This window comes from Marmota flaviventris, chromosome 3 (assembly GCF_047511675.1).
Source record: "Marmota flaviventris isolate mMarFla1 chromosome 3, mMarFla1.hap1, whole genome shotgun sequence".
Taxonomy (NCBI): domain Eukaryota; kingdom Metazoa; phylum Chordata; class Mammalia; order Rodentia; family Sciuridae; genus Marmota; species Marmota flaviventris.
In genome coordinates, this window is record NC_092500.1 from 15,256,175 (window position 1) to 15,268,650 (window position 12,476).

Genomic DNA, 12,476 nt, shown 5'->3' on the forward strand with positions numbered 1-12,476 from the left:
ATCCCATGGCAAAATTGAGAGTCTTGATTTGCTTCACCTTGACTAGTTTCTTCCCATCTTAACACAGTGTTTTCGGTGGTCTTTTCTGCTTTCAGTCTGCCTGACTTCAGTCTAGCAGCCTCTTTGTTTGCCTCTGTTTTTTGAGTGTGTGTGGGGGCAGATATCTCAATATGTTAAGAGATGTATGCAAATTTTAGTAAAAAGGCTAAGAGTGAAATCTTGTGGATATCCCTTAGGAGTAGTTGCAAGAAATCTGTGACATCTGTCTGGCAGCTCCAAGGCCTTTTAAGACTCAATTCCTGACTTTTTTTTTTTTTTTTGCCAGAGAAGTTAACTTCTGGATAAATGACATTTTTGCTAATACCCCAAATACTTTACCTGTCCTTACAAAGGCTATTATGATGAGAAGTTAAGATAATAGTTGGAAAAGCATTTTTAAAAAGGATTAACTATGAAATAGTGTTGCTTAGCCCGTGTAGCCATAAAGAAACACACACAGATGGCTAAATTCAATCAACCCCAATGTTTTATTTAATTTAAAGTTTTAAAAGGCAGTGGTTAAGCACATTATCTATGTGTGTGTATACATATGTATATATGCATGTGCATCCACACACATACATACATACATACATATCAAAGGAAACCAACCCCTTTCCAACTTTAGCCACTGATTAGCTAGGCCCACTGTCTACGGCATGACGGCGCCTCTACATCTTCATATGACCAATTCTAACAGTAAAAATAAACAGCCTTAATCAGTTTAATGGTAACTATTTGTGTTTCTTTCCTTTTTTTTTTTTAAATAAATAAAGTTACCATTAAGCCGATCACATATGGTAGAAAGATAGAACACACACACACAAGCATATACACTGACCCCAATTTAAAACATGATGTAGGAATGACCTTTATGTACAAATGGGTGCCTTTGACTGTCCTACTAGAAGAGGCCACAAAATAGTTCCCATTACTCAGGGAGTCCTCACTCTCTCACTGGGATGGAGGGTGTGTATGTGACTGGCACCCCAAGTCAGACCTCAGAATGCACGCTTCCCCCACCTCAGTACATACCCTGGTTCAGTTCTGCAGTACTAGTGTTCAGTATATTAGGGAATAAATAGGCATCTGTAGCTGCCTGGGAACTAAACCATCATTCATAACTCCTGACAGGGAGAAATGTCTTCTGAAATTTTAGCTAAGACATACAAACTTCTAGTGTAGTCAGTTTTGTAAGTCTGGGGCCTGTGTGTGTGTGTTTGTGTGTGTGCTTCTATATGTATATAAAATTGAAGAGTGGGGCTAGGTTTACAGAGCAGCTGCTTGGCTTCCATTTAGTCAGTACTGACCTAAGGAGTCACTTGCCTCAGTCCTTATTTACTAGCTCATTCTGCTCTCATGTGCCTCTGGCTGCTCGAGAGACTCAGAAGGGGCTGCTCACCCAAGTGAGAGGAAGGACCTGGCTAAATCTTCAGTCAAGAATCTTGGCAAACAGAATGGCCAGATTCGGCCAGGGCTGCTTTACAGAATGAAGTTCTTCGTTCCATCTGATGAAATGGAATTACTGTTTTTCTGCTTCTAGTCCCTGTGACTCTGCCTCACTGCAGCTCTGTATGAATGCCTCGATATCGCAAAAAACACAGGATCACCTCTTAAATACGCTGGATTCTCAATGAGTAAACCAGTTAATGTGTTTCTAGCCAAAGCAAGGGCATAAATGTTTTAGAGAAAAGATTCCCCTGGAGCTACAGAGAAAAGATGCTGATAAAAGCAATACTGGGAGCTGAGCAGGTGATGCTTTCAGTCTGTGTCGGAGCTGGTCTCTTCCAGGACAGAGTACTGGTTGAGTGCTTCCTCCAAAGGCGTTATTGTCCCATCAGGTTTTAGTCCCATTGGTTTAAGCAACTCCTCTCTGGAAAAAGAGATAAAAGAGAGAAAAAAAAGTATTCACCAGCATCACACACACGCCCCTCCCCCCACCCAAATCCACATCCTTTTAAAAGAAAAGTCTTTAAAAACCAAAGTATTTTCTCTCAAGCTCTCTCTGTGTGTTTGTAATAGGAAAGATGAAAGGGGCATGGAAAGAAAAAGAGATAAAAGACTTCATTCACACAGGCCAAACCTACTAAGCCAATTAAAAGTATGAAAAGTCAAGGTCTAAATGGGCTCAGGACAAGGAGCAGGTCTCTTCTGTTTTCAATAAGTAACTTTTCCTCCCCCTTTTGTGGATTTGTTTTGTTTTAGTGAAGCTAAAGCTGTGAAACTTCACCTGCCCCAGGCCTATAATTAAATGGCTTATTTGGTATGTATGCATTTCATTCAATGGAATCAATCTGTCAGATTAGATTTTGCCTTCAGTCTTTAGTGATACATAAATACTTGTTGATTCATTTCAAATCAGTTGGTCTTCCTGATTTTCTTCCCCATTTTTCTTCCCTTTTCTGTCTGTTGCTTGTTCTTTCCCTTCTTCTTGTTTAAAACACCATTGCTTTTGTTTGTGGCAGTTTAATTATGGGACTGACAGCCATTTTAATCTCTTCAAAGCTCCCCAACTGCCTCTTTCCAGCTAATCCAATTATATCTACTCCACAAGTTACAGCCTCATCTGAAGATGATTAATTATTGATTAAACCAATCAAAAAGCATCAGGAAAGATTCATTTCATCTTTTCATAGACTCTTGTTTATTACACAGAGATTATGGCAAATGTACCTGTGGAGTTGCTAACTCCAGTCCTCCTCCCATCCTCAAAAGGTCAGCAGTATACTTAAGAGGGCCATGAGCTGCTTAAAACTTGTTTCTCACAGAAATGGGTATTGCTTCCCCAAAACATGATGGCAGCAGCTGTGATACTGGTGGGACATGCAGTGAAGGGAAACACTTCCTCTCCCCCTGCCTCCCTTAGGCCAGCACAAAGAGGGGCTCCCTCCTGGGAAAGGGTAGCCACACGACTGAGTGATGGCACCCCAAACCTGGGGAGGGGTGAGAAAGCTCAGTGATTGCCGGTAAGGCCAAGAGCAGCCTCCTGGAGAAGCTCTGGCCTGCATGAAAGACTATTTCTGAGATCTGAAAAATCTGTTTGGGAAATGTGGTGGCCGGCTGGCTGGCTACAGTGAAGCTCTCGAATATTATAAAGTAGGCGGTGTTTCCTGATCCAAGAAATGGAGTGAAAATCAATTAAATCAATTAAAGTTGGAAGGGGCCGCAGAGATCATTTAGTCCAACCCCTTTCTTTAATAGAGGAGACTGAGTGACTTACCCAAGGTCACTTATCTAGTGGCAGAGTTGGAACTGGGACATGGGTTTCTGGATCCCAGTCCAGTGCTCTTTGCAGCACAACACATCTGACTAAGTGCCTAACTGCTCTGGCGGAGCACACCCTGAGTGCATTTGTTCAGCATCTGTTCAATAACTATGTGACAGGAACTATGTCACATACTGGGGAAGAAAAGGAAGACTGAGGACAGCTGCTGCCTTTGATGAGCAAGTAAAATAAATATATGGAAAATAACTTGGAACGTAATGGGGGAGATGCTATGAGAGAATTATGAACCAAGAACTGTGGCAGCTCCTGAGATGAAGCACCAACCAAATGCCTGGGGGAGGGGGGGAAAGGTGCCACCAAGGGGTCCTGTGCTAGGCAAAGGGTACACGTTTCAGGACAAGGAGACCATGTCAGGAGCCTACAAAAGGTCTACAAAAGCACCACAAGGTGATGGGACCACACAGAATGTGGTCCCATCACCTTGTGGTGCTTTTGTAGACCTCTTCTGATTGTGCCAGTTCATCTTTTCTATCAGTGTGCTCTAACAAAGCTGGAAAAGGGCCTGGTGTTTGCAGAGTGAAGGGGCTCAGTGAAGGGGCAGCAGGAGGGGCAGATACAAAGGTCATCTGCCACCCAATAGTCAAATGTCTTAAATGCCCAAGTAAGGAGCTTAGACTTCATCCTGTAAAGAGTATCTGATCAGTTTTGCTTCCTCTGGCAGCAGTGTGGGAGACCACACTGGAAGAGGTGGCAGAGAGACAAGTCCTTAGGAGGTTACTCTAACAGCTATGTGGGAGAGGAGACAGAGCTGGGGTATGGCTGAGGTTGTGGGAACAGAAGGCAACACTGCTGAGGGAGATCTAATGACCCACAGAGGGGAAAGGGTCGGTGAAGGCAAGGAGTAGAGTCCCTTAGCTGTGGGGTGGATGGCCAAGTGGATGTGATATTATCTACTGAAGCAGAAGAAGGGAGACAGAGCAGATTTGGTGGGGGACACTGCTATCTTTCAGTATGCAAAGAGCTTGAGTTGCCCGTTTGACAACCAGGTAGAAATGTCTGGTGGAGAGTTAGAAACCACCTGTTTACTTTAAAACTTGTCTCTAGCATGCACAAATTATATAGTTATAATTTACAGTATATATCTTCCTAGTTCTAAGTGATTGTGCTGAAGAACTGTGGTACTGTACACTACATACAAACAACTGAGGCAAAAGGAGAAGGGGGACAACTTGCTGGGAATGGAGACTGAAGAATGAGGAAGTTCAAAGGCCTACAGGGCTTGGTGAACTGAGGGCAGGGAGGTGGGGGTAGGGGCAGCAGGGTAGGGAGAGATAGAAGTAGGCCTGGCAGATGGGACTAGAGGGATTCTACCAAGGACAGGATATCATCTACCAAGGATGATATGCTGGGTAGACATATCATCATCCCTTGGATGAATACTACTGCACCTCTTTGATAACAGGAAGATTCTGAGGACAGCTACCAACTTGTATAAGCGTCTAGCACTTTCTCATCTAAACCCAGGGGGAACATTTCAAATCATGTCTGTAAGCTTCATCCCTATTTCCTAATCCTACTTTACGATGGAAAAATATCACATAGCTTTTTTGCCAAGTTATGGGAATTCATTCATAGAACAAAGTGCCCTGTATTCTAGTTCTCACTTGTGAACTATTTAAGTGTTTATATTTTTGGTGCTTTGTATCAGCCCTCCATGGAATGGAAGCTCCTCAGAAGGTATGAGTTATTTTTCTTTTTTCTTTTGCATGGCTCAGGTGTACTGGCTTTTCTGCAGGAAGGCATCAGTGAGCACTGCCACATCATCATGCATTCATGCAAATGAGTTAAGGCAGCAACTTGACCTTGTGGAAAGAACAACAGGTTGTGGAGTCAGGAGGTCTGTATGAAGTCCTGATTCTTCCACTTACCAGCTGTGTGATCTCGGGCATGTCTCTGGGTCTGTTTCCCCATCTGTGAAATGGGGGGTCATGATAATACTAGCACTACCTACTTCCTAGTAATGATGTAAGGAATAATTATAATATTAGTAATAATAGTGGCAGTAACGATAGCAATAATAATGTAAATTAAGGAGTTCTGTGAACTGTAAAGGACTCAAACATTTACCATGATTGTGATGTAATAAAAAATTCATACAGGTTTTGGAGTCAGATCTGAGTTCTAATTCTGGATCCAACACTCACTAACCATAAGACGTTGAACTTTCTGAACTTCAATTTCCATATCTGTAGAATTAGGATAGGAATACCCACCTCCTTAAGTTGTCATGAGGGCAAAGACTATTATACATATCAAGTATGGAAGTGTAATGGCTAGATGTAGTTGGAACTCACAAGTTGCATTCCTGTTCCTATATGCTTCCAGGTTTTCCCTATGCCAGTCAGGAATAAGTTGGGGAAGAATATGCAAAAGCAAAAACAGAAAAACAAAACAAAACAAAAAAAACAAAAAACAAACAACCAGAAAAAAAAGACATGGTCCCTGTCCTCAAGAAGCTTTTAGTCAGTTCAGAAGATAAAACACATACACATTAAACAATATTCAAAGAATTACAGAACAGCAGATCAATAAGCTTGAGATGATTGACAAGCAGAGCCCTGCTTTCCCTGAGTGTGACAGTCATGGATCCACCCTCATTGTATTTGTACTTTGCTTAAAGGAAATTTTTTTGTCCTGAGTGGGAGTAGGAAATGATCATTTATAGACATGAGACTTTTCCATGAACCCAAGTTTCTCAATCTCTCATCCTAATTTTCTGATCTTTCTAGTCTATAACTATAGCCCACAAACACCAAAATGAAATCTTTGTTATAGAATCGCTCCTAAAAGGCTTGGCAAAAACATGTTTATATTAGACTGCTTTCATTATTTTCTGTTGTATCTAATCAGAAAGATGTGGACAGAGAATGGGAAGCTTTAATGCATACCACAGAAATGTTCCTCCACCAATCATATAGGCTATGCATGTCTGAGGGACATAGAAGGAGACAGGGACACTGACTACAGGCTCCTTGCAGGAGGTGGACTCAGGGTCAGGCTATAATGGCAGCGATGGACATGGATTCATGGGAAGAAAAGCATCCCCAAAGCAGAAGGATTAGTCGGGCGAGGCACAGAAGCAAGAGTTAGTTGTGTGCAGGGATTGCCAAGCAGGCAGGTTTAGCAGAGGAAAAGGAAAAAGAAAGCTCACAAGAGATATGGGGTATGAAAGAGGATCTGAATGGAGACCTGAATCTTAGGCTGACAAGTCTGGATTTGAGTATGAAGGTATTTTTGTCTTCTATTTCAAGAGCCCCAATATTTAAGAATATTAAAAAAAATAATTGTCATTATAAAGTTTGAAAGCTATGAAACAATACTGTTCTAATATATTAAAAATATATTTGCTCTAATTATTCATTTCCCATATCCCTACGTGTCTAGCACAGTGCCTTGCAGAGAGTAGAGCTTCAATAAGGTCTATGAACTACACTTTTCTTGCACTTGATATCATCTTGCATTTTCACAAAAAGAAAAGGCATGTGTTTTATAGGACTCCTAATAACTAAACCATGAACAAGAGGTAAGCTAAATTTGTAGGTAAAAGATTCACTTTCATCAAGAGTAACAGAGTTTGGAAAGGTGTTCATATTCCATATGAAATTCTGAATTATGCTTTCCAGGGATTTCTTGTTCTCACTAGACTGTGGGCAACTTGAGGGCAGAGTCCATGTCTTATCTGGCTGTAATCTGCCAGTACCTAGTATAGAAACAGGACATAGTAGGTGCTCAGTAAATGTTTACTGAGAGACTACAGTACATGGGTCATGACATAAAGGGAGAATAGTAGAGAACCATTTGTCAGAAATCATTCTCATATTATTTTAACTGTAATTATTTCCTTGATGAGTCAAGGTCATCAGACATTCTGATGGCCCAGAAGTCAGACCCCGTTTCTATACAGCCTAGAATTACCAACAATAAACTGGGTTAGATTCGGCTTCTTGTGTATGGGTCGAGAGATCTCTAGATTCTAGTCTCAGATCTTTTACTAACTTTTTCCGTGTCCTTGGGCATGTCATTTGCCTTTCCAGGCTTGAGTCTCCCTATCTATAAAATGAGGGGTTGGACAAGATGATCCCCAAAATTATATACTAAGTTCAAGAGTCTAAGATAAGGTTACTAAGTAATTTTGATCTATTTGAAAAACTGCTAAATTTAAAGATACTCCAAGTCATTACTCTAAGCCTTTGTTTCTAGTTAAGAGAGTCTAGACCTAAGAATGAAACACAACATCCTACCTACCTGTCACTGGCATACACCAAGACCACAAACCCTTTCTGCAATCTACCAGCAGATGGTTAAAATGATTATATAGGCAAATCAAAGCAATGGCATGTGTTACACAGAAGGATCCAAATTCCATCATGGCCCTCAATAAACAGGCCATTTCATGAAGAGTTACTGGTCCTGAAAGTCCTATCTAAAAAGGATGGCTAGGTGTCAGGTATATATATAGATATATATAGATATATCTATATATATATACACACAGTATAAATATATATACAGTATCTCCGTTTTATCATTATAAAATGGAGATACTGTATATTGAAATGTGTATCAGGATTAAGATATTCACATAGCAACAACTCCTTCATACTTACCTTCAATGCTATACACAGGCCTTAACATAAGTTAAGACTGCCCTCGTTATCATCAAAAAGTACAGTGATGTCTACTGGATAAAGAGCCCATTCTAGGCACTGTGACAGTATCATGGCGGGCTTCTCATCTGATCAGGCATCTGGCCAGGGAAGAGATAAGCCTCCAAGAATGTTCAACTGGAACGAAACATCATTTAGAAATTTGATCTTACTAAACGATAAGGAACCATAATCTATAAGGGCTTGGCCAGGCAAGAGGACACAGGTAAAGCACGTCCAAAAAAGGAAACCCTATTTTGCCCCAGCCTAACCCTTGGAACTGCTAATGGAAACCAAAAAAAATTTCTTAATGATCTAGGGGTGGGAGATGATGGGATTTATACATACTTAAAATTCTCTGGCTGTTTTTTTTCCCCAGATATATGTTAACAGTTTCCGGAGCCACCATTTTCCTGTAGGTATGGCACTCTGGAATGCCTGGGCTTACATGACTTCTCAGGACCTTAGAGAAGGTCCCACTTTTTAGGGCTCTGGTTCCTATGTGACTCTTTCCCCCAGAAATGAGAGTGCAGAATTGGGGCTCAGATACTAACAAACCCAATTGCACATTACAGAATAGGTCAGATGTGTGTGTGTATAGAACACCTTACTTGACCTGGAAGCAAGAGAATACTCTTGCCCACGGCACGTTTTTGTGCAATACAAACAAAGCATTCAATTCAAGTGTACTTGCTGAAAAACAGGACATAATTAAGCAGTTGGTAAAATGCATTCTTGTTTCCCACTTGCAGATCTCCCAAGAGTCCCTTCGAATTTACCTATACGAGTTTCAGCTTCCCGCTTGCCACTTAGCTTGATAACGACTCAAAAATCATTCCCTTGTTTTCAAGGGCTCTTCTTTCTTGTCTGCTCTGTGTACTACAGGGCAGTATTGACACATGGAATTAATGACAGGGTCTGTAATGAAACAACAGTCATGCAAACACCAGTCTGCTCTTTTGATAAAACAGCATGTTAGAGACCTATTCACCTCCCTCTAATTGAGTACTGAATAATCGTTCCGATCCTTTTATGTAACATATTTTGTTCTATGATTAGAAAAGAAGAAAAGTGTGTGTGTAGGGGGAATCTATGAGGCATTGCTTCCTTCAATCACCCCTGATTAATTCTCCGTTTTTAATGAGGGTGGCTGCTATTTAGGCAGGTTCTGTTACATACTTGTTTTGTTGACTTCTGAACAATATATAACAAAACCCAAGACAAGATAATTGGGAACCATTTATTTGGCTCAGGGATTCCTGCTCTTAATGTAAGGTTGGCTTGGAAAAAAGGACCCTGACATTTTAAATTAGGCATTTCATATTTAATTCCTTTTCACATTTGAAAGATGGGATGAAAAACTAGTATATAAATAAGCATTTTCATTACACAGAGCTCTTCCAAGAATGTCTGCTAGAATGGAGCATGTGATGGTCTGGAGAAAGCAGCTCTATAGTCTTAGTTATAATTCCAAGTCTAGGACACTGCTTATGATCCACTGCAGTGCAATGGACTTTTCAATAAGCTGTGACTTAGTATAGGTGTTTTTAACCCCTTTTTCTCACAGAAATTATATAACCTTTGAGACTGGTTATCATGCTCAGTTGGATACTGTGAAAGTATCCTTTGGGCTTGGACCCTGACCCTCTTTCATTGCATCTTTCATCTAGTGGCTTCTGAGTGCTGACCAGTTCTATTGATCTTTCACTAAGTTTTTAACACAGTAGGAAGGAGGGTATGGTGGCTCTTCCATAGCAAATATGAGGTCTTCTGGCTGCATCTTTCATAAATGATTCTGAGTGTCTCTCCTTATCTCTCACCATCGTGCTTTGAGATTAGGTACTGCTGGGAAAGTAAAATATTACTCCCAAGACAACTAGATATGGTATACTGCTCATATTACCATGTCATTTGACTTTGTAAAGGTAATTGGGATATCTAAAAGTTAGGTTTTATTAGTGTAATAACATGTAAGAATGTTAGAATACTCATTATTCGTTTTTCTCTTTAAAATAATAAAAAAACCAAACCTTGTATTAACAGAATCAGAAATGTTATGGTTTCCCTCATATAATATAAAGTATTTCTTGGGCACGTGATCTAATCTTTGATAAGAGCTCAGCTATGGGATGAAAAGCAGCTTGCATGATGCTTGTGTTTTCCACATCTTAATTTTCTTTCAAGGTAGACATCTGTGCTTACTATTGGTCTTTTGTGCTCCACATTTGTTTAAAATTTAAAAGTTTTATTTAAAAATAATCAGACTGACAATCTTTTGAGAGCTGTTGGTAAGTTTGCAAAACAGTATAATATCTGGAGTCTGAAGACTGAGAACCAAGTCCTGGTAGATATCCTTAACTAGATACCTGATCTGGGTTCATTTATTTAATCTTTGATACATTTACTTCTTAATAAAATACCTCTTAATAAAATACCTCTATTTTAATGATCAATGGAGATAATATATATGGAAGCACTTTTTACAGTTAAGCACTATGTAAATATTAGTGTTTTATTATTGCTCTCATTTCTGTTAGAAGATTGCATGCAAAGCTTCTAAAAATTTGCTGCCCACCTCATATTAAACAGCATGGTTAAGAAAATATAGAGAAAGATTTTAGGAACAGTGCTAGAAGAATAAAATTCAGTTTTATCCTTAGGTGATGGTGTTCTTTATTATTTCTTGGTGATCTACTCAGAACTTTTTTACCCTATAGTCCAAATTGACAAAATAAACATGAAGCAATTAGCATGCTAACTGACACTGTTGGAAAAAAAAGAAGTCCTTTTTATGCTCTTCCCAATTAGGAATGCTTAAAAGTTAAAAAACTTTTAACTTATAAACAGCTAGTGGAGATTATTCTTATTTTATCCTTTTCTAAGGGTCAAAAGCCATTTCAGCTAGTGCTTTAACCAAGAACTCCAAGCAGTCATTCCTCTTACAGATCTAAAAGACACTGACTACCTAGAGGGAATATGGAGGCTACCTCATACCACAGGGAATATGGCCCCCTACTCAGGTATCTTACCACTGGAAAGGTCCTCTATAACCTAATGATAGAACTACTGAGTTTCTCAAATTAACCCTCCCTTGCCCCTGTATGTTATTAATTTAACTGGATCCAAGTCCCGGTAATTGAATTTCCAAGCAACCTTACAGTACATTTTAATGATGGAGAGCAATGCTAATAAAAATAAAATGCAAGACAATGTAAGCTATATATGTAATATTGATATTCTAGTAGCCACATTGAAAAAAATAGTTAAAATTTGCTGTTTAATGTATTTTACTTAACTCAGTAGATCAAAACCCAGTGAATATTTTACATTTAGAGGTCATCCCAATTTGGACTAACCACATTTCAAGTGCTCAACAGTATGTAAGGCTAATGGTTACCGTACTGGAGAGTGCAGATCTGAAGGATATTCTGATGGAACCAATTAGATCTTTATATATTAATACCTACAACAGTTTTTACAGTGCTTTAAGAATTGGATCATGTTTCTGAAATGTATCTGAAAAACATTTTCTTGACTAACTCATCACAAGATAGATGTAATCATAGTTGTTGATATTTGGTTAAGAAGAATAAAATATTTTTAAGGAAAAACTACATAGCTGTTACATTTCAGTCCTAAATTACTCTCAGCCTTAGTAGTTTTAAAAATGACCTTTGAAATAAAGGAATTTTTAAATATTTGGCACTTGCATTTATTAAGAAAGCCACATCCAAATATCATTATGGCTGGCAAAAAAATAAAATTTTTTGAAAAACTACAAATTTTTGGCTAAGTGAGTGGATGGGAGAAAGAAGAAATGGTAGGACAATAATTTATTTATATACATATAAATTTTAAAACAGACTTTAATGGTAGAACATAAAAGCAAACAGGCAATGTACCTTGTTAAACAGTGATAGAGGGAGGGTGGAGTGGAGGATTAATCAATTCTGGCATCAATTAAGGATTTAAAAATTCAAAACAAAACTGTTACTTGGAATATCATTCCCTTGGTTAATTTAAACTTATGTTAATGGATGTTCTCTGCCCTTTTCTGGAGCAGGCATCATCACATGTGAGCTGCCTGGTGCATCCAAGCAGACGCAATGCTCTCCGGCACACTGGGCTTGTTTTCACACAATCAACATTCTCATCTCTAGTAGGGATTTTACCATTGAGCTACATCCCCAGTTCTTTTTAATTTTTTAATTTGAGACAGGGTCTTGCCAAGTTGCTGAGGCTGGCCTTGAACATGTGATCCTCCTGCATCAGCCTCCCAAGCTGCTGGGATTACAGGCATATGCTACCGTGCCCAGCCTAGGCTTCAATTCTTATGTTTGATAAATATTTTAATTATCATTCCATGGTAAAGAAATTATGCACTAAATATTTAAACTGGCTAGTCATGGTCTACAGTGCTTTGTAGAATTCTCTTTCTGCCTTGACTTTTATCAAGTCTGGATAAGAAATGGACCTGACAAAATAAGCTCCAAAGTCTTAAACCA

The 12,476-nt window shown here is 39.2% G+C and overlaps 1 protein-coding gene across 6 annotated transcripts in view; it reads right to left on the reverse strand.

Moving 5' to 3' along the window:
- Positions 1-504: 504 nt before the first annotated feature.
- The window catches only part of Ric8b (RIC8 guanine nucleotide exchange factor B), a 111,696-nt gene continuing 99,724 nt past the window's right edge, over positions 505-12,476 (reverse strand). For 3 of the 6 annotated variants that reach the window (XM_071609568.1, XM_027942089.2, XM_027942008.2), the window contains one exon: positions 505-1,912. In XM_071609568.1, coding sequence (XP_071465669.1) covers positions 1,801-1,912 — 112 coding nt within the window. In that variant the 3' untranslated portion in view covers positions 505-1,800. Of the gene's footprint in view, positions 1,913-7,932; positions 8,110-8,745; positions 8,890-12,476 lie in introns of those variants that run through there. The other 3 variants (XR_011707037.1, XR_011707038.1, XM_071609566.1) reach the window with 2 other exon arrangements.